Consider the following 21038-nt stretch of genomic DNA (forward strand, 5'->3'; position numbering starts at 1 on the left):
GGGGTCGGGGGTTGGGGGGGTGGCGCTGCTCACATCATATTCTGCAGGCCCACCGATTTTCTGCTGGGCTGGAAGATCAGGGTGCAGGCCTGGGGAGAAGCCTGTCCTGCATGTAGGGATAAAGCATCGTTATTGTCTTCGCACGGGTAGGGCACTGCTGGGAAGGAGCTCGAGCAGGCGGCTCTGGAGAGTGGATAGAGAGAAACTGGCTATTTATGCTCTGCTGAAACATTCATGAGCCCTGGTGGTTAAAAATAAGATCCAGCTGCAGAGATAATCATGTAGAAAAACCCAGAGGTGAGAACGAGAACTCAGACTCGTTCAGAGCAGAAAACAAACCTCAGAGCTCACCGCCCAGGAGTCTTGGCTGAGAAAGAGGAGATCCCATTCAAAGGATGCTGGGGCCCTGTGAAAAGGCACCATACTCAGCTGCAGCTGGGGAGGCCAGAACCAGGGCGGGGCCTCCATTTCCCTGAGTCTATGAAGGGTGAGGCCCACCTGCCCCGGAGCTGGGGGATCTCAGAGCAAGAAGCCTGAGTCGCGGGATGTGGTTCGGTGGTCTTGGTCCTGGGTAGAGAAATCTCTGGGCCCCCTGACCAGCAGTGCCACAGAATACGATGTGAACAGTGCCCCCCAGGGTTGTGCAGCAGCACCGTCCTGCAGTCTGGAATTCCAGGGAGAGAAAGTTCACTCCAGCAGGGTCCTGTTTGTAGGTTCTCTTCTCATAGGAGTGAGAGAGTTCAGGTAGCCATTGCTGTGGTCCCTGGCCTGGTGGGTGAGCAGGCTTCTGAGATACGCTGAACAAAGCCAGGAATCCCCCAGCAGGACCTGACAGGGAACCTCTGTTTCTCCATCCCCAGTCCGTGCCCTGACCCCAGAGCTGCTGCCTATGTACATTAGGGACGGGAAGCCCGAGAGAGGAGGCAACTTCCAGCTGGGCCAGCCAGGACTCCAACAGGTGTGCTTGAGCCTGGGGATGCCGTGTCCTCTGTGACCTGGCGGGTAGCCTGAGTCACCCGGGCAGGTGCGTGCAGACATGTCCAAAGAGTCAGCGCCAGACAGCAAAGCACTGCTCACAGCTGTCGCCATCCCTGTGTGCTCTCTCAGACCTGCCCCTGAGCCTCGTGATGCTGCCAGGAAGTGCCCGTGCCTTCCACTGAACAGAAGAGCGAGCGGAGGCTCTAGGCAGCGAGGTCACTTGTCCAGGTCAGAGACTTGGCTCCCTGGCCAAGGGTCACTCCAGACGGTGGAGGGAGGTCTCACCTTCGTGGTTCACCTTGTAGTGCAGCGTGACGGGGCCGCTGCACCTCTGGATGGTCCAGTGGGCTTCCTCTTTGGTGCATGTGTCCAAAGGGACACTCTGCCTCTCGCCTCGGATGCAGCCTTCTAGCTGGAGAGCAGAGACAGTGTTTGTCTCCCCGCTCCACAGGCAGCAGAGCCGCAGGGGCGAGGCCGCTCTCTGTACATTGGGAAAAAAATCATCTCTCCCCGAACAAAGACTAGCTCAGTGCCAACAGGGGGAAACAGCATTTTGCTCAGAGGGCTGCACCTGCCTCCTGCCTGTACCCTGGGAGCTTGCAGGAGCCGGTGGCTGGACACAGACTGCAGAAGCACAGGCGGGGAGCTGGGGAGAGACGGGCCCCGTGATGCGGATAGTCTGACCACCTTCCAGCTCCCTCCTCCTGCCCGGGGATCCGTGGCTGAATGCAAGGCTTAGGGGCCCTAAATGTCACCACTGACACTATGCAAGGCTTAGGGGCCCTAAATGTCACCACTGACACTACGGTTGCAGCCACCTCCCCTGCTGCCAGCCCCTCACCAGCAGCAGCTGGTGGCCCTCGCGGAGGCCGGCTTTCTCGGCCAGGGAGCCAGGCTTGACTGAGTGCACGAAGCTCCCTCGCGCGTTGCCCCCCAGCAGGGTGAGCTGGGAGGTGAGGCTGTCGCCGTTCAACGTCGTGTGCTGCACTGAGGGCCCTGGGCCCCGCACATGCCCCACGGAGGTGACCGAAGGCCGGAAGGGTCTGCAGCAGGAAACAGAATGGCAGTTGGCAGTTAGGCAGCTGGGCTGAAAAGAGAAAAGCCCTACTGGGACACACCGGGGGTTGGTGGTGGGTGCTGGGACCCCGGTGGCATGGCCTCCTGTGGTCATCAGGCACCTCGGTGTCCTGGTTCTGAGAATGGCCCTTAATGGCTAAGGGAAGTGAGAGCTCACAAGCGGCTCCTGCTGCGAGACATGCAGATGAGGAGAGGAGCTGATGCGCCCTCCATGGCCTGCAGCGGCTGTAGTGGGACTGGCAAGGGCCACGTTAGGAGGGGCCCCTTGAGCACGGCCCACCAGGCTCCAATGTGTCATGGACGGGGGCTGCTGGGTATCTGGGTCCCACTTCTTTGCCTCTGCCACGCTGTGTGGACTTGCACAAGCCCTTCCCTCTGTGGGCCTCGGTTTCTGCACCTGGACACTTGGGAGGTCAGAGGAAGTCATTTCATTTTTTTTGAGACAGGATCTCGCTCTGTCCCAGGTTGGAGTGCAGTGGTGCAATCATAGCTTACTGCAGCCTCAACCTCCAGGTTCAAGTGATCCTCCTGCCTCAGCCTCCTGAGTAGTTGACACTACAGGTGTGTGCCACCATGCCTGGCTAATGTTTACATTATTTTGTAGGGATGGGGTCTTGCATGTTGCCCAGGCTGGTCTGGAACTCCTGGGCTCAAGCAATCCTCCTGCCTTGGCCTCCCAAAGTTATAGGTGTGAGCAACGCGCCCGGCCAGGAAGTGATTTCTGACTTCCTGAATGCTACGATTCTGGTGCTGGCTCTAGGAGAACAAAGCCCACATGAATGGTCCCCTTTGCAGGGGAGTGAGGGGGTGAAGGGTCTTTATCCCATCCCCACCCTCAACCCCGGCTTCCCCTTCACCAGGTACCTTTCCAGAGAGAACTTCCTGAACATGAGGTTGACCTGCTCCAGGTCATAGGCATCCAGGCCCTCGGATTGGTGGGAGGAGGAGGAGGAGTGAACGGAGGAGGGTCCGAAGGAGTAGCGTTCGTGACTGTCATCTGCAAAGGGACGAGGGCCCATCAGTACCAGGGGTGGCGGGGAGCTCCAGAGACAGCGCCGGGACCTGCTGGGGTCACCCTGGCACTGGGGCAGGCTCGGAGCCCTCTTGCCCTGCTCCTCCCGGGCAGCCTCCCGGGAGATGGGTCTCTGAGGTTCCCTGGCGCAGATGGCTGAGTCCCACATTGAATGTCTCCAACACAGACCTTCCCCAGCCTCCAGGAACTTCCTCTTAGTGGGAAGCCTTATCAGGTATCTGGTTTTTAAGATTCCTTTTTTTTTTTTTTTTGGTATCTGGAAAAGGGGACTTCCCATTAGCAGTTGCTTGTTCTAGTCTTTTTTTTTTTTTTTAGAGAGGGTCTTGCTCTGTTGCCCAGGCTGCAGTGCAATGATCATAGCTCACTGTAGCTTCAACCTCCTGGGCTCAAGTGATCCTCCCGCCTCAGCCTCTGGAGTAGCCAGGACTATGGGTGTGCACCATCATGTCCGGATAATTAAACATTTTTTTTTTTTTATAGAGACGGGGTCTCACTATGCTGTCCAGGCTGGTTTTGAATTTCTGAGCTCAAGCTATCCTCCTGTCTTGGCTTCCCAAGGAGCTGGGACTATAGGGGTATACCACCATGCCTGGCTAATTAATTTTTTTTTTTTTTTGTAGAGGCAGGGTCTTGCTATGTCACCCTTCCTGGTCTCAAGTGATCCACCTGCCTTGGCCTCTCAAAGTGCTGGGATTACAGGCATGAGGCACCGTGGCTGGCTTCATTCTGTTTTTGAGTTGGGCCCCCAGATTTCATTTTGGTACCCTAAGGCCTCACCATCATCCATCAGCTTCCCGGCCTGCAGGGGCCTGAAGCAGGGTGGGAAGAGGAGGGTCTGGCCCCCATAGGAGGCCCCTCTCTATCTTCTCACCCCAGGTGGACCTGGAACACCTGGGGGAAAGGCATCTGCTGCACAGAACTCCGGGCGGCTGGGATGGAGGGAACTGCAAACCTGCTCGGGACTGATAACAAAGGCTTCTCTGCAAATGGAATTTTTCCCGACACTGCAAAATACTTTGGACGGTTGCCCGGGATTCTCTCCCCTTTCCAAAACTCTTTCAATTCTTCTCATTACCCAGCCTCGATTAGGTGCTAACCTCTCTTTAACACTTGATAGCGTTGATGCTTCCCCCATTAAGGAGGACCACTCATCTTTCATTTCATCGGTTGGCAGCCTTAGCTGGCAACGGCTGGGGGAGCCCTGGAAGAGAGGGGGCTGGCAGGGCACACCCGGAGGATTCTGAGCCACGGTCTCCCCTGCTGCCAGCTCTGTCGGGGCCAGGGGATGCTGCCACCCTCCCTTGGTGCTGAGACAGGCTTGAAGGCGGTGACCCTGCAAGCCCACCTTCACACTCCCTACTTCTCCCCATCCCGCCTCGCCCCTCTCTACTTCTCCCCATCCCGCCTCGCCCCTCTCTACTTCACCCCATCCCGCCTCGCCCCTCTCTACTTCTCCCCATCCCGCCTCGCCCCTCTCTACTTCTCCCCATCCCGCCTCGCCCCTCTCTACTTCTCCCCACCCCATCTCGCCCCTCCCTACTTCTCCCCATCCCGCCTTCACCCTCCCTACTTCTCCCCATCCCGCCTTCACCCTCCCTACTTCTCCCCATCCTGCCTTGCCCCTCCAGTGTCAGCCTGTTCCCCTGACCTTGCCCCTCCAGTGTCGGCCTCTCCCCGCAGCCTTGCGCCTCCAAGGTCTGCCTGTCCCCATGGCCTTGTCCCTCCAAAGTTGGCCTCTCCCCACAGCCTTGTACCACCAAGGTCCGCCTCTCCCCACAGCCTTGCACCTCCAAGCTTGGCCTCTCCCCCTGGCCTTGCCCCTCCAATATCGGCCTCTCCATCTGCATTCTGTGCTCCTTTTGCACAGGCTGGTTAACAGCTCAATACATGAATTTCTTACGAGAACACCCTGCTCCCAGCCCAGCCTCTGCCCTCCTGTTCTTTCCTGTCTCTGAGGCTCCTTTCTTTATCTATAAAATGAGGGTAACAATAGCATTTCTGAGAGTGGTGGTTGAGATTAAACTGGATCAGGTATGCAGGTCGAGCCCCTCCACGGTGCCTGGCTACAGTACGTGAGAGCTACGCTTTTTAAAAGCCCAGACCTAGCTCGAGCCCTGTGCACAACAGCTAGATGGGCCCCCATTACCTACAAGGTAAAGAACAAGCTCACAGGGCGTCTCTCGGCCACGGGCAAGGCCCTTGGGGGACAGAGGCTTATCTTCTGTGTTCAAGAGTGACTCTGAGTCCATTCCACATAGTAGGCCTTAAGGACCTGTGACCCTCCACCTGTGACCCTCTGTGACCCGTCCTACCCAGGACCCTCCTGGATCTGAGAGGCACGTACCGTCCAGGTCTAAGGCGTCAAACCCGCCGCTGTCATTGTCTTCTTCGACTGTGCTGCAAGACACAAGGGAGGGCAGGGAAAGCATGCGTGTGAGTGTGTGTGTGTGTGCGTGCGCAGGTGAGGGAGAGGGAAGCTTCTGGAAGGTTCCGGGCTTCTGAGTGGCCTTGCCTCTGAGAGGGCAGTGTGGGTAGAGGAGTTTGGGACAAAGAGGGGTGGAGGAGGCAGGAGCCTCCCCGGAAGGGTAGGTGGCCCAGGGGCCTTGGAGGTTGCGTCCTAAGGTGGGGGAGGAGGAAAGCCAGGGCAGGTGAACAGAGGCCCCACCGGCCCCACCTGCCCCATCTGCTGTTTATGTCTCTCTCACTCTTCTCTGACATGGTACAGGACAGAGATCCATCTGCCCTGTGTGATGGGTCTGGGAGCAGAGCGCCCCTCAGCAGGAGTGGACGGAGCAAGCTTGCTGTGCTCTGGAGTTCTCAATTGTCTGCATGTGGTTTTTGCAATAGTGCTTCAAGGCGCAGGTGGCTTTGGTGCAGACGCCACATGTGGCTTCTGAAAGCTGCTTTCAACACCTGCCCCCGGCTGGCCAGAGGGAGCCCCCACAACACAGCTGCTGGTGGAGGGGCTGGCGTGGGTCTGTTTTTTATTTTTATTTTTTTAATTTTTGAGATGGAGTTTTGCTCCTGTCACCCAGGCTGGAGTGCAATGGTGCGATCTTGGCTCACTGCAACCTCTGCCTCCCGGGTTCAAGCGATTCTCCTGCCTCAGCCTCCCCAGTAGCTAGGATTACAGGTACATGCCACCATGCCCAGCTATTTTTATTTTTTATTTTTTAATTTTTAGTAGAGATGGGGTTTTGCCACGTTGGCGAGTCTGGTCTTGAACTCCTGAGCTCAGGTGATCCACCCGCCTCAGCCTCCCAAAGTGTTGGGATTACAGGCGTGAGCCACTGTGCCCGGCCTAAGCAGATCTTTGCTGCTGATCTCTGGAGCCAACCAGGGAAGGCCATGCTGAGAGGCCCAAACCCAGGCCCCAGCGGGACCCAGGGTGTGGATCCAGCCTCCTTGGCCACGCTTGCTCTCTGCCCTTCGGGAAACCGCCCAACAACCTCTGACTTTGTAGGTGACACGCCAAATCCTGGCAGGCTGGAAACACCCATAGCCCAGGCATACTTCTGCTGTAGTTCTCCTTGTGAGGACACTAATGGTTTTTAGGAAGTAAGGAAGGTGGGAGAGGAGATTGGAGAAGCCATTCGTGAGTTTCTTTCTTTTTTTCTTTTTTGAGATGGAATCTCGCTTTGTCGCCCAGGCTGGAGTGCAGGGGCACGATCTCGGCTCACTGCAACCTCTACCTGCCAGGTTCAAGCGATTCTCCTGCCTCAGCCTCCCGAGTAGCTGGGACTACAGGCGCCCGCCACCGTACCCAGCTAATTTTTTGTAATTTTAGTAGAGATGGAGTTTCGCCATATTGGTCAGGCTGGTCTTGAACTCCTGACCTCAGGTGATCCACCCACCTCGGCCTCCCAAAGTGCTGGGATTACAGGCGTGAGCCACCGCACCCGGCCTTGAGTTTCTTATTCTTTGGCAGAAAATGCCAAGGGCTGGGGCCGTGGGGCCCCAGAACCTGATTTCTGGTCAGCATGGAGCCGTGGGTCATGGGTCTCGTCCTTGGATAGGCAGCTCGGGGAACCTGGGGCGGCCACTTCCCTCCTCCGAGCCTCAGCCTCCTCATCTGTACGATGAGCAGCACCCTGCCTTTTAGGGTAGCTTTGAGGATGGCTGGGTCAGCAAGCATGGACTGGCCCAGAGACGGGGTAAGGAGGCTTGGCACGGTGGCATGGGGCAAACGCCCAGTCCTCCGCACCTGCCACCCACCTGCGATGGGGCGCGTCCTCCTTGTAGCGTCTGACGATGGAGTCGTTTCCTGGGGGCTCGGCGGTGATTGACATGATGCTGCTGCGGCTCCGGGGAGGCTGCTTCAGACACAGACACACACACGTTACGGGCGCAGGGACTAAATTCAACACAAAATCATGCCTGCTTCCTACTCAGGCAGCATGGGGGCAGTGAGCTGGCTCTCAGGGGCGACCTTGGCTGGAGCAGGCTCGTGCTCAGCCCGGCGCGGCTGCAGCCGCTGAGCTTGGAACACATCTGCTTGCACATCTGCTCACAGGGAGGACGCAGGCAGGAGCTGGCCGACTGGGGGACTGGGGCGCTGCCTTGCCACGGTGCACAGGCTGAGCTCGAGGCTCCCGGGCTGCACCTGCCGTGGGCACCTGCTCTAAACATGGTGAACAGTGTGGGCCTGGGGCGTGGGGAGGGCAGTGGTGCCCCCGGACGGCACAGCTGCTAGAGGGCGACCTTTGAAAGCGGGCCTGCTGGCTCCTGGCCAGAGGTGCTCTTAGTAAGAGCCTGGGATTCTGCCACCCAGGGCCGCGATCAGACAGGAATCATTCACCATAAAATCTCTGCCTCCCCCAGGGCCTGATTTTGGAAGCTGAGCTGACAAGCTTCTCAGGGCTTCCCCTCGGAGTTAGAATTTCTCATCCTGGGCCTTCTGCTGCCTGGCGGGGAGTGGGCAACGCTGGATGCTGGTTGGGACCCTGCCCGGCTCTGCCTGGGTAGGGGTTCTGGGCTGGTGAGGGGACCTTGAGCCTCAGCTCTGTAGTGGCTCGCAGCTCTGTGCCCTGCCTGCTGCTCCCAGCTCTGTGCCCTGCCTGCCACCGGCTCCCCAGGCTGCTGGAGTTGCCAGGGGCTGATAAGTTGCGGCAGAATTTTCACCGCCTGTGCCATGCGTGACAGCCCCTGGGAGGCCCAGCTCCTCCTCCCACCAAGTGTTAAATTGGGAAAGGAGGCAGCAAGAAGGTGTAAATACATTGCAAGGCTGTGGAAACGTCTCTAAATAAACATAAGGGAGTCTGGGGCTGCAGCCCAGAGCACGCAGCAGCGCCGTTCAGAGGCTGGGACTTGGGGAGGAAGGCGAGGTGGGTCGGGGCTGGTGGGGTGGATGAGGATGGGGCCCCAGGATGGTGTTCTGCAGCAGGAGAGGGTGTTGGGGGATGAGCTGGGGCCCCGGATGGCACTCTGGAGGGAGAGAGGGTGGTGGGGAACAGCTGGGGCCCTGGATGGCATTCTGCAGGGGGAGAGGGCGGTGGGATGAGCTCTGGAGGGAGACTGGGTGGTGGGCATGAGCTGGGGCACCAGACAGTGTTCTGCAGGGAAGGACAACAGAGGGGACCTGCAGGTCGGGCAGAGGCCACAGCTCACCATCTTGGTGAAGGAGTTGGTGATGGGCAGAGATCCACAGGAGCTGGGGCTGGCATCCGTGCCTTCTTCCTCATGGCCCTTGGCTGTCCTCATGGGAGACAAGGTGGGAGAGACAGAGAAAGGAGAAGGGGGCCGGGGAGGGTTTGAGGTGGAAGAGAGAGGGAAGGGAGAGAAAAGGCAGGGAAAGGGAAATCAGAGCCCATGGCCAATAGACACGTGGGGCTGTCTGGTGTCATCCCAAACCTCCTATGAGGTGAGTCTGGGGCCTCTCCTCTCCCTTGGGGGCTCACTCCCCTCTCTGTGGCATCTGCTGGAGAAAGAGCCCTCAGAAACCTCCTCTTGTTTTTTATTAAGTTTTTTATAGAGATGGCGTCTTGCTATGTTGCCCAGGTTGGTCTTGAACTCTTGGCCTCAAGCAATCCTCCTGACTTGGCCTCCCAAAGCGCTGGTATCCCAGGCATAAAATTATCTCTTCTTTTCCCATCTCCCCCCCACCATAGTAGGCTCCTGGCGGGGGGTGGGTCTCGTTTGCCAACATATCCCAGCTCCCAGTGAGGGTCACCCCCTGGGCAGCCTGGGTCAAAGCTGGACAATGCCATGTGTCTCTGAGGACTTGTGTGGGGTCCCTGGCTGGCATTTTCTGTGAACAATGGACAACTGGGGCCTGAGTCTTCCTGTCCAATTCTCTGCCATCACCATGGACTCTGCCTCTCCCTGACAAGCAGGGCTGGCTGATGGGGATGAGGACAAACTGGGGGCCAAGTCTGTGGAAACCTCTCTAAATAAACATACGGGAGGCTGGGGCTGCAGCCCAGAGCATGCAGCAGCGCCGTTCAGAGGCTGGGACTTGGGGAGGAAGGTGAGGTGGGTCGGGGCTGGTGCGATGGACGAGGCTGGGGCCCTGGAACGGTGTTCTGCAGCAGGAGAGGGTGTTGGGGGATGAGCTGGGGCCCCGGATGGCACTCTGGAGGGAGACAGGGTGAAGCCTCCCTTGATGTCCCTGCCCCAACGCCTGGCTCTGCTGCGGGTAGCCTGGGGACCATGTGCATGTCCTCTCAGCCCTCGTCTGACGGCTTTGCTGTCTGTGTCCCCTCCTTGCTCCCACCCTTGCTGTGTGTGCCCGTGTTGTGTGCACAGACAGATACAGGTACATGCACCCCCATCAGCGGATGTCTTGTAGGGAGGAACCATATGCTGTCCTTCCCTGGGCCCCCAGCACCTGGCACTGGGCAGCCTAAGGTCTGATGAGGAGCGAAGAAGCCCCATGGCCACTACATCCTGTCCCTTCCCTTTGGTGCAACCCCCTTCTCTGCTTCCTGCAGGCCCCAGGCCCTTTGCACCTCCCTTCTGATAAAGAAGGCCGTTGAGACACCGGATATGGCCATGAGGGAGCTGGACGGGGCCCCCTGCCCTGGCCTCCCTCCTCTACCTCCATGCCCAGAGAGAACAGCCTTAAGCATGGGTCTGCACTCTCCACTCTCCTGCTCACCCCAAAGCCACCTGGGGGAGGCTTCATCCTTGCCGTGCGGGATGAAGTCCATATCTTCAGCGAGGCACCCACAGTCTCAGCCCAGTGCTCTCCTGCTTTGCGCTCTGCGGCGGCAGGGCAGCTTCTGCCCCGTGCACCTCCTGGTCTCCACACCTCTGTTTATGGGCCCCTCTCTGACCTGACACTGTGTCCATCCACCAAAAGGCTCCCTTTTCCAGCCCCAGTTTAAATGTACACCCCACTCCCACCTTTTTCTTTCTCTTTTTCTTCCTTTCTCCCTCCCTCCCTCCCTTCCTTCCTTCCTTCCTTTTTTGAGACAGCGTCTCACTCTGTCACTCAGGCTGGAGTGCAGTGGTGCCATCTTGGCTCACTGCAACCTCCACCTTCTGGGCTCAAGTGATTCTCCTGCCTCAGCCTCCCAAGTAGCTGGGATTATAGGCGTCCGCCACCACGCTCAGCTATTTTTTGTATTTTTAGTAGAGATGGGTTTTCACCATGTTGACCAGGCTGGTCTTAAACTCCTGACCTCAGGTGATCTGCCTGCCTTGACCTCCCAAAGTGCTGGGATTACAGGTGTGAGCCACCATGCCCGGCCAAATGTATCCTTCTTGATGGATCCTTCTCTGACCTTTGTCCAACCACTCTCGGGACCCATGCACTTTCCACCTCCTGGCTGTGGCCGGCCCTGCCTCAGTGTGTGGGGTCTATGGGCATCTACTTGGGCCTTCCAGCACCTGGCACATAGTAGGTGCTTGATTTGCTTAGGCAAACCCTTCTAGCCGATCTGTCACTCCCAGAGATATGGTGAGGACAAAAGAGAAGATCCTGAAGGCAGTGTGTCTCGGAGAACCAGGGACTGACGAATGAACCAGCCTCTTGTGAGGTCCTGTGGGGGACCACCCAGCTAAGTGTTGGAAGAGGGTCAAAGAGTCCTCTCACTGAGAAGCCACAGGCAAAATGCACCGTTCAGCTAATGCACCAGGGGTTCCGGACAGACCCATCGGGAGAGGCGGGGAGGCGTGCAGGGAACCACAGAGGGAACCTTTCAGTGCTCGGGGCTGCTGCCCGCTTCGAATGACAATGCACATTAACTGCTATTTGGATGGACCCCCGCCACCCTGAGACCCCCAAGAGCCCACCATGTTTACCCTGCAGGATTGATCGCTACAGTGGGAGAAACAGATGGACTGAGAGAGACAGAGTGACAGATGAGACAGGCTGAGAGAGATCTGGGCATCTCACTAACCTTGAAAATCTGATGTTCGCTTCAGGCTGATGGGGGATTTGGCTCTCTGCAGCTAAAAGGGAGGGGAGGGGAAGAAACAAGACATAAGACACAAATCAAACAGGGCCCTAGACACATGTCACTGGGGCTTAGAAAAAAATAAAGCGAGGCCAGCCATCCTGTCCCTCGTCATACAGCCGCCTGGGTTGGCCCGGAATGCACATGGACCGATGCTCATCTCCCGTGGCTGGGACGACAAGACACAGCGGCTCCCCTGGGCTTGAATCAGGCAGCTGCTGGTACAGACAAGCTTTCCTCCCAGGGCAGCCATGCAATATGGCTCATGGCAGAAGACAGGACAAAAGCCAAGAGCAGTGGAGGGGACCAAGTGATGTGTGGGGAGTGTGAGGCTGAGCAGAGCTGGGTACACAACGCAGAGGGGGTTTCAGAAGAGGGTGAGGCTGCCGGGCAGGTGCCCTGGCCACCCCCGGCCCAGAGTGCTAACGGAGTCTCAGCTCAGATGTGCTGCCTCAGCCTTCTGGCTCCGCGTGTGCAAGGCTGGGAGAGGCGGAGGCACTGTCAGGCCCTGCTGTGGCATCTCATTCATTCACTCCACTCCCCATCGAGAGCCAGCCGTGAGCTTTGGGTTGCACGAGATTCTGAGCAAAGCGACAGGATTACTGCTAACTCCTGCTCCCAGGATGGTGCCTGACATGTGACGGGCATGTGATTGGCACTCAATACATTTGTGAAGAATAAACAGATTAATTGTTTTTTTTTTTTTTTTTTTTTTTTTTTTTGAGACAGAGTCTTGCTCTATTGCCCAGGCTGGAGTGCAGTGGTATGATCTTGGCTCACTGCAACCTCTGCCCCGCTGGGTTCAAGTGATTCTCCTGCCTCAGCCTCCCAAGTAGCTGGGACTACAGGTGTCCACCACCACGCCCAGCTAATTTTTGTATTTTTAGTAGATGGGATTTCGCCATGTTGGCCAGGCTGGTATCAAACTCCTGACCTCAGGTGATCCATCCACCTCAGCTTCCCAAAGTGCTGGGATTACAGGCTTGAGTGACTGTGCCCAGCCTGAATTTGGAAATGATGCTCATTTCATTCTCTTTCCCTCCCTCTGTCTCTTTCTCTCTTCCCTTCCCTTTTCCTTCCTTCCTTCCTTCCTTCCTTCCTTCCTTCCTTCCTTCCTTCCTTCCTTCCTTCCTTCCTTCCTTCCTTCCTTCCCTCTCTCCCTCCCTCCTCTCTCTCCCTCCCTCCCTCCTCTCTCTCTCTTTCCCTTCCTTCCTTCCTCCTTTCCTTTCCTTTCCTTTCCTTTCCTTTCCTTTCCTTTCCTTTCCTTTCCTTTCCTTTCCTTTCCTTTCCTTTCCCTTCCCTTCCTTTCCCTTTCTTTCTTTCTTTCTTTCTTTCTTTCTTTCTTTCTTTCTTTCTTTCTTTCTTTCTTTCTTTCTTTTCTTTCGTCTCTCTCTCTCTTTTATTATTGAGACAGGGTTTTGCTCTCACTCAGGCTGGAGTATAGTAGTGCGATTATAGCTCACGGCAGCCTCCAACTCTTGGGCTCAGGAGATCCTCCTGCCTCAGCCTCCTGAGTAGCTGGGACTACAGATATGTACCACGATGCCTGGCTAATTTCTTTTCTTTCCTTTTTCCTTTTCCTTCCTTTCCTTCTTACCTTCCTCCCTTCCCTCCCTCCCTCCCTTTCCTTTTCCTTCCCTTCTTCCTTCCTTCCTTCCTTTCCTCCATCCCTCCCTCCCTCCCTCCTTCCTCCCTTCCTCCCCTTCCTCCCTACCCTCCTTCCCTCCTTTCCCTCTTCCCTCCTTTCCCTCCTTCCTTCCTTCCTTCTCTTTCTTTCTTTCTTTTTTGACACTGGATCTTCCTATGTTGCCCACGCTGGTCTGGAACTCCTGATCTCAAGCGATCCTCCCACATTGGCCTCCCAAAGTGCTGGGATTACAGACGTGAGCTACCATGCCCAGCCTGTCTTTCTTTCTCTCTCTTTTAACGTCTATTACATTTATAAGAGTGAAGGAATCAGTAAAAATGTACAAATGAGTAAAAAGCGAGTTGGCAGGATTTCCAGCTTACAGGGTTGAAATAGGTTGAATCACAGTCTGGGCACCCAAAACCCACCCAGAAGCAGGCATGACTGTGCTGCCCCATTGCTGCCTGCAGGGGCCCGCGGCTCCCAGACCCTCTGCCCTGCACCTGCGCCCCTCCCTCCACACCCATGCACCTGGATGCCCTTCAGGTTCATCCTGCGCTGGGGCGGGTGGTAGGGCAGGAAGTACTTGCTGTCTTCGGGTGACTCCTCCGAGGTGGAGGAATCGTCGGCTTCTTGACCATTGGTCCTGGGGCTGGCGTCCCCAAAGTCCTGAGAGATGATGGTTACTGGCAGGTTCCTGGGCAGACTCTGGGGACAGAGAAAACCTCGCGTTAGTGATGGGGCTTGGCGATGTGCCACCAGTAGGCGAAGTGGCTGTGCTGACGGGATCATCATTCCCTCAGCCACCTGAGCTTGAAGCTCACTTCAGCCATTCTTCTTTCCTGACCCCAACCATAACCCCAGACACTGAGCCCCACCATTCCAGCCTAACGATGCCTCCTCCCCCCAGGCTTCTGGTCCGGTCTCCCAAGCAAGCCCCGGTCTTCCTGTACAATGGTAAAGGCATTGCCTCCTGACCGGCCTCAACCCCTTACATCTCATCTGCCCCCATTACATTTCCAATTTCTAGCCCTGTGCCTGAGCTAAAAATATAAAAGTATTCAGAATGACTGAATGATATTAAAACAAAACAGTGTTAGGTACTGTCTGGAGTGCTTAATAGCTGCCACTTCATTGAATCCTTCCTGGCAAGTAGAGGTTGTTGTTGATCACCACCTTTTACAAAATAGGGAGCGGAGTGCTGTGGCATGAAGGAACTACGTGGCCCGCAAAGCCACACGGCACCCTCATGCTGCGCTGCCTCCAAACTCAAAGTGTCTTGTCCCGCTCCCTGTGCAAAATCCTTCAGGGACTCAGAATAGCAGTAGAACATTCCTGGGTACGCACAGCCCACCTTGGCGCATCTCGTTACCCGCCTGCTGCTCCTTGACTCCCACTCTGCAGATGGGTGGAAGCGCCGGTCACGGCCTGCTGGCAGCACGGTGGGCTATGTGCCAGGCCTGTGTTCACGCTGTAACTGCAGCCGGGAATGTGGGTCCTCCCAAAGTGCTGGGATTACAGGCCTCAGCCACCGCACCCAGTCAGGGTCCCTTCCTTTGTAAATGAGGACACTGAGCATGTGCTTTCCATGCAGGACAGTTCTGTGGGGTAAATGAGGCAACGCGCAGAGGGCACGTTGCGTGGCACCTGCACGTGACTGCGCTCAGTAAACCCAGAGCTACAACAGTGGTAACATCTACCCTGGAGGAGGCATTCCTTCACTTCTCAGTGCCTGGGGCGCTGCTGGGAAATGTACTCTGCAATTCACATTGTCCATAAATGAGGGTTTACTCACAGGCACTAGGAACCCTAATGACCGCAGGGTGTCTTAAACCCAGTGACAGTTCAGGTGTGCGGGGGAACCCTAGTGGGAGGCCAGCAGCTGGCTGTGGTCAACTGAGAGGGCACTGAGGCTCCTAAGCGGGGAGGCTGCTCAGCGAGGAAGTGGCCGGGTCAGGCTTGACCCTGCATCTTCTTTTTGTTTTTTGAGACGAAGGTTTGCTCTGTCACCAGGTGGAGTGCAGTGGCAAGATCTCGGCTCACTGCAACCTCTGCCTCCCGGGTTCAAGCAATTCTCCTGCTTCAGCCTCCCGAGGAGCTGAGACTATAGGCACACACCACCACACCCAGCTAATTTTTTTGTATTTTTAGTAGAGACGGGGTTTCACTATGTTGGTCAGGCTGGTCTCGAACTCCTGACCTCATGATCCACCTGCCTCAGCCTCCCAAAGTGTTGGGATTACAGGCGTGAGCCACCGCGTCCAGCCCCCTGCATCTTCTTATTTATGTTTTTAATTTTAATTTTTTAAATTAAAAAAAGTTTTCACTCTGTTGCCCAGACTGGTCTTGAACTCCTGTCCTAAAGCAATCCTCCCACCTCAGCCTCCCAAAATGCTGAGATTAGAGGCATGAACCACTGTGCCCAGCCCTACCCTGCATCTTCTAACTTCAAAATGAGTGGCTTCTACTCATCACTAAACAGACACAAACACAAGACTAAAAGATGTGGATTATGCTGGGTGTGGGAGGGAACTTCTGGCTTCAAAAATATGAAGGGCCGACTGGGCACAGTGGCTCATGGCTGTAAGTCTAGCACTTTGGGAGGCTGAGGCGGGAGGATCGCTTGAGGATAGGAGTTTAAGACCAGCCTGGGAAACAGTGAGACCTTGTCTGTATAAAAAAATACAAAATTAGTCAGGCATGGTGGTGTGTGCCTTTAGTCCCGTTACCCGGGAGGCTGAAGTGGGAGGATGGCTTGAGCCCAGGAGTTTGAAGCTGCAGTGAGCTGTGATGGTGCCACTGCATTCCAGCCTGGGCAACAGAACAAGAACCCGTCTCAAAAACAAAACTACGCTAAACAAAGGACAAGGAACCATTCATTGCACTGGGAGGTGGCAACTGGCCACAGCCCTCAGTGGGCGCCAGGGGCACCTGGCTTCAGATGTGGGGCCCCACAGGGAGGCGGGGACTGGCCACAGCCCTCAGTGGGCGCCAGGGGCACCTGGCTTCAGATGTGGGGCCCCACAGGGAGGCGGGGACTGGCCACAGCCCTCTGTGGGCGCCAGTGGGGACCAGACTGCAGATATGGAACCCCACGGGGAGGCAGCGACTGGCCACAGCCCTCCATGGGCGCCAGAGGGCACCTTGCTTCAGATGTGGGACCCCACGGGTAGGCGGCCACTGGCCACAGCCCTCCGTGGGCGCCAGGGGCACCAGGCTTCAGACGTGGGCCCTGCCTGTCCCACCCCACCTGGTCCAGGTTGTTGCTGTCCTTGGAGAGGCGCCGGAGCTTGCTCTCCAGGTTGACGATGCAGGCCTCCCGCCGCACCATCTCGATCCTCATCTCGTCGTTCTTCTCCTCCAGCTCGCGGATCTGCTTCCTGTATTTGTCCTTTTCGATTAAGCACTGCGAGTACTGCGTCTGGGCTTCGTCTCGGGAGTGGAAGGCCTGCCGGGGAGAAGCAGAACAAAGGCCGCTTTGGGGACTGCACCCCAGTCAACTCCAGCTGGGCCCAGGGACAGGCATCGTCCCCAACCCAGGGGCCAGCCACATCGTCTGTGGCTCTCATCTGCAGCCTGACTCCCGGGCGTGTCAGTCACTGCCTTCTTCATTAACACGATCACAGAGCCTATGGTTCGACCCTTGCTAGTGGCAGGCTCCGTGTTGAGAGCTTTGATGCAGTATCCCTGGAAGGCCACAGCCTGTCCCTATGAGGCGGTGCTACTGTAATTATCCCCATTTTACAGATGAGGGCACTGAGGTCAGGGTGGCAGCTTGCCTAGGGGCATACACCTTATGAATGACAGGGCTGGATCTGAACCCATCCTCTCACCCGAGAGAACAGACATCATTTAAGAACCATGCTTGGTTGTGGGAGCTGCTGGAGCTCAGCTCAGAGTCCCCTGATACCCAAACGCCTGTGACTTCCAAAAGCCTTTTGGGATAGAATTCATCGTTGGAACAGAAATGGGAAAGATGGATTCAGGAGTGATCCCTGCATTGTCAGTGACATTGCACGGGACAAAGCACTCTGAAGGAGCCCGTGGCCTGGGGCGTGGGCCCCGCTGTGCAGCCTTGCCGCCCTGCACGCTGCAGGTGGTGCCTGTACCTGGTCCCGTTCCCGCTCCACCTCCTCCAGCTGCAGCATGACCGTATTCATCCGGTGCTTGTACATTTCACAGTCCTTCCCCAGGGTCGAGCACTTGAGCTCCAGGTCCTCCTTCTCCTCCAGGTACTGTGAACGACACAGAGAAATCAATATGTGCATCAAGCAATGAATAGGTCAGGGCTGAAAGCTGTTCTCTGCTCGTGCCTTCCCGCTGGCTGGCTGGAGCAGGCCTGTCCCTCCCTAAGCTGGCATGGTCAGGACATGGCCTGCCCTTCTGAGAACCGGCTATCTGACCACTGGGGCTCAAGGTAGGAGACCAATGAAACTGGCATTGTCGTGAACTCACTACGGACCAGGTAACGTATGGGAGGACAGTGCGGTCTCGGTCAGGAGGGGACATGGGGACATGGGTGCTCAGCTGGTGCAATAGCTTGTAAATGCTCAAGGGTGGCTGACACATCTGGGATCCTGCAATCTGCAAGGTGTGGGTGAGGCTCTGACACTCACATGTTGGTAAGTATGTCGGTTCCCCCAATCCCAAGCCCTCACCCTCTCCTCTGCCCACATTGCTCCTGCCCCCAGGCCCTCATCTGGTTGATAAACGGCAGCTCCTGCCAGGGGCTGAATACTGGGAAGTACAAGGGATTTATGCCAGGGGTCTGACCTAGTCCCCGGACAGGAGTGTGAGGTCAGGGAGGTCCTGCTGACAGACACCATTGCCCCCTGGTGTGAAGGGGGCGGGCCAAGGGCACCACTGGGCAGGCGCTCCCCGCTCCCACCTTGTCCCGCAGCTCCTCCGCCTGGCGGGCCTCCTCCTGCAGGTTGTAGATCCTGTTGACCAGCTCCTGCCGGTCCTCCAGGGCCTCCTTGCGGTCGTGTTCCAGGATGTCCAGGATGGCCTTGTCCGAGTCTGGCAGGCTGCGCTTCCCAGCCTGGGTGGGAGGGAGGAGGTTTAACAGGGTCAGGGTCGGGGTGGGGAGCCAGGTGGTCCTGGAAGGCGGGAGACAGAAGAGCCAGCAACAGACACGGACAGAGCAGAAGGTTTTGTGTCTGGAAGGTAAAGGCAAGAAGAGATGTATGTCCCTTGGGGTCTCTAAGAAGCTTATCATTTAACAAGTTTATCACCTGGAAAGAAACAGAAAACTGGCTTCTGCTTGGGAGTATCCTGGGCCTTTTGTTCTCCCTGGCGCTTATCAGAGCTCAGAGGAGCAATTGGTGCACCTACAACACTTCACAGGTGACAGCAAAGGGAAGGTGGATCTGCTTTTTAGATGCCATCCCTGAAATACCGAGCAATCTGTTCTGGTGAAGCTGGGTTCATCCTCGGCTCCGAAAGACAGCCTCAAATACCAGACAGCCGCTCCTGGTGGGGACTGTTCTGCAGCGAGCAGGAAGATGCATGTTTTTTTTCTTGCCCTGTAGATATGTTTTGGGATGTCACTCCTCAGCAGCTTCCTCCTCCGTGCCCACAAGTGATTCCACTTTGACAAGTGCGAGGAGGCATTTGAGGCTGGAACAAGTGGCATGGAGCTTAGAATTGAGTTTCCTGAAATCTTTCAGGGCACGTAGGTTTCCCAGACATCCTTGTCTCTTCCCATAGTGCCCAGGGCATTGATTTCCACATGGATGGTGATTTTTCTGGAGTGCTTCAAATAAGGACATGTTTTCCCAAGTATGATCTCCTGTCTCTGACAAATGCGTGGTGGGGGGGTCACCGCTTTACAGAGGAGGAGACAAAGGTGCCCAAGGATGGCATGCATGTCTGTGATCCTGCAGTCAGCGTGGTGTGAGTGAGGCTCTGGGACTCACACCCTGGCAGGTGCGTCGTCTTCCCCAACCCCAAGCCCTCACCCTCCCGCTGCCCGTGCCGGCCCCACCCCCAGGCCCTCACCTGGATGATGGACTGCAGCTCCTGGTTTTTGGTCTTCAACATTTCATTCTCCCGCTCCAGTTCCAGAACTTGCTCCTTCTTGGGCCGATTTTCAATGTCATTCTTCAGTTTCAGAGACTGATTTCTCTCCAGCTTACACTCCTCCTCCATCTTATTCAACCGGTGCTTTAGCTGATCGATCTGAAACACCCCAAGGGTGCCGAGGGGAGAAGGCAGGTGGTGAGAAACACTCAGAAAAGGCAACGCTTCCCCAGATCCCACTGGGCTGGCAGCATAACCTGAGTTATGCCCCTCTCTCCTTCTTTCAGGGGCAGAGAAGGGCTCCAAGAAACCTTCTCCAGTAAAACAAACTGTCATCTCCCTATTGATGGAGAGTTCCCGATTAGTCTATTTAGAAATAGCTCCAAAGGGGCTACAGACCTCAGAGAAAATTCCCTCAACCTTTGTCGGGTGGAACAGGTTATGGATTTTGGGATAAAAGAGATCCAAGTTGGTGTTTCTCACTTCAACGCCCTTCTCTGATGGGTTTTTCAAATTCTGATCCTCAGAACTCAAGGATTCCCCTGAAGAATCCCAGGGTTATCCAGGGGGAAGGAGGAGATGGTTGAGAAATCGGGGTTCTGGGTGTCCACCCTGACTTCACGTCCCAGAACAGCTCTGCTTGTGTGGTTTGTTCTTTGGGGTTTCACACAGATTTTATTTGGATAAATAGCACTGTTGCTAAAAAGGAAGAAGAGGAGGAGGAGGAAGAGGAAAAAGAAAGAAGAAAAAGCAGGAGAAGGAGGAGAAGAAGAAAAGTAGAGGAAGAAGAGGAAGAAGAAGAAGAGAAAGGAGAAGAAGCGGAAGATGAGGAAGGAGAGGAAGAGGAAGAAAAGGAAGAAGAGGAGGAGGAGAAGAAGGAGGAGGAGAGGAGAGGAGGAGGAGGAAGGAGGAGAGGAAGAGGAAGAGAAAGAGGAAGAAGATGAAGGAGGAGGAGAAGGAGGAGGAGACGGAGAAGAAGAAGAAACAAGGAGGAGGAGGAGGAGGAGAAAAAAGAAGAGGAAGAAGAAGAAGGAGAAGAAGGAGGAGGAGGGGAGGAGGAGGAGAATGAGAAGAGGGAGAAGGAGGAGAAGGTGAAGGAGGAGGAGGAGGAGGAGGAGGAGGAGGAGGAGGAGGAGAGCCTGAAATCAACTGAATTGTAATTTGACAGGATCTCTGACCTAAAGAACTTCCCTAGACTTAGTGGCAGAAAGAGTGACTGAAGAAGAAGATAGCCTGAAATCCACTTAATTGTAATTTCACAGGATCTCCGGCCTAAAGATCTTCCCTAGACTTAGTGGCAGAAAGAGTGGGCCTGGAGGAGGCAGCTATCGCATCTGGAAATGAGACAAGTGGAGATGTGCTGATTTTCACACTCAAGAGTTTAGTGTCAGGAACTGGGACCAGCAGAAGACTTCTTCAACTTGTGAGATTAAACTGTGTGCTTCCCCAAACACAAGGGCTTGGCTAAAATATCCCAGATAAGAAGGTTGCATTCAAGGGCTATAAAGAAAGGAGGCACCAAAGGGGAGAGTGTCATTTTTTCAAATCTAGTCTTGGAGGGAGAATCGTCTCAAGGAATCTGGCAGGTAGAGAGCCGTGGCTTTAGCGAGAAAAGTCCAGCTCCTGCACCCCAGTGATTAACCTGAGACGATGAAGGAAGGGGCGTGCAGGAAGCAGCCTGAGGCCAAGAAAACCAGCCAGGGACTCTGCTGGCCATATGTTCTTCCAAATTCTACTTATACTTTCTCACTATTAATATAGCTCCAGGGAAACATAACACAGGAGAAAGTTCCAGGAGAGAAACTTGTAAGTCCCTGCCACAGGGTAACTTGCTCAAATCCTAGGTAAAAACAGCATAGAAATCTCTCCTGCTCATGCAGAAAAAAAAAAAAAAAAAAAAAAA

The 21038-nt window shown here is 55.7% G+C and overlaps 1 protein-coding gene across 1 annotated transcript in view; it reads right to left on the minus strand.

Annotated features, from left to right (window-relative positions):
* The window catches only part of CARD11 (caspase recruitment domain family member 11), a 152892-nt gene that overhangs the window by 18560 nt on the left and 113294 nt on the right, over nucleotides 1-21038 (minus strand). The window contains exons 6-17 of the mRNA XM_017894718.1: nucleotides 19115-19294; nucleotides 18003-18155; nucleotides 17224-17349; nucleotides 16365-16562; nucleotides 13646-13822; nucleotides 11431-11482; nucleotides 8696-8778; nucleotides 7304-7404; nucleotides 5433-5485; nucleotides 2920-3052; nucleotides 1820-2021; nucleotides 1264-1390 (exon numbers count right to left, since the gene is read on the minus strand). Coding sequence (XP_017750207.1) covers nucleotides 1264-1390; nucleotides 1820-2021; nucleotides 2920-3052; nucleotides 5433-5485; nucleotides 7304-7404; nucleotides 8696-8778; nucleotides 11431-11482; nucleotides 13646-13822; nucleotides 16365-16562; nucleotides 17224-17349; nucleotides 18003-18155; nucleotides 19115-19294 — 1585 coding nt within the window. The remainder of the gene's footprint in view (nucleotides 1-1263; nucleotides 1391-1819; nucleotides 2022-2919; nucleotides 3053-5432; nucleotides 5486-7303; nucleotides 7405-8695; nucleotides 8779-11430; nucleotides 11483-13645; nucleotides 13823-16364; nucleotides 16563-17223; nucleotides 17350-18002; nucleotides 18156-19114; nucleotides 19295-21038) is intronic.

This window comes from Rhinopithecus bieti, unplaced genomic scaffold, assembly GCF_001698545.2.
Source record: "Rhinopithecus bieti isolate Rb0 unplaced genomic scaffold, ASM169854v2 scaffold_1017, whole genome shotgun sequence".
Lineage (NCBI taxonomy): Eukaryota > Metazoa > Chordata > Mammalia > Primates > Cercopithecidae > Rhinopithecus > Rhinopithecus bieti.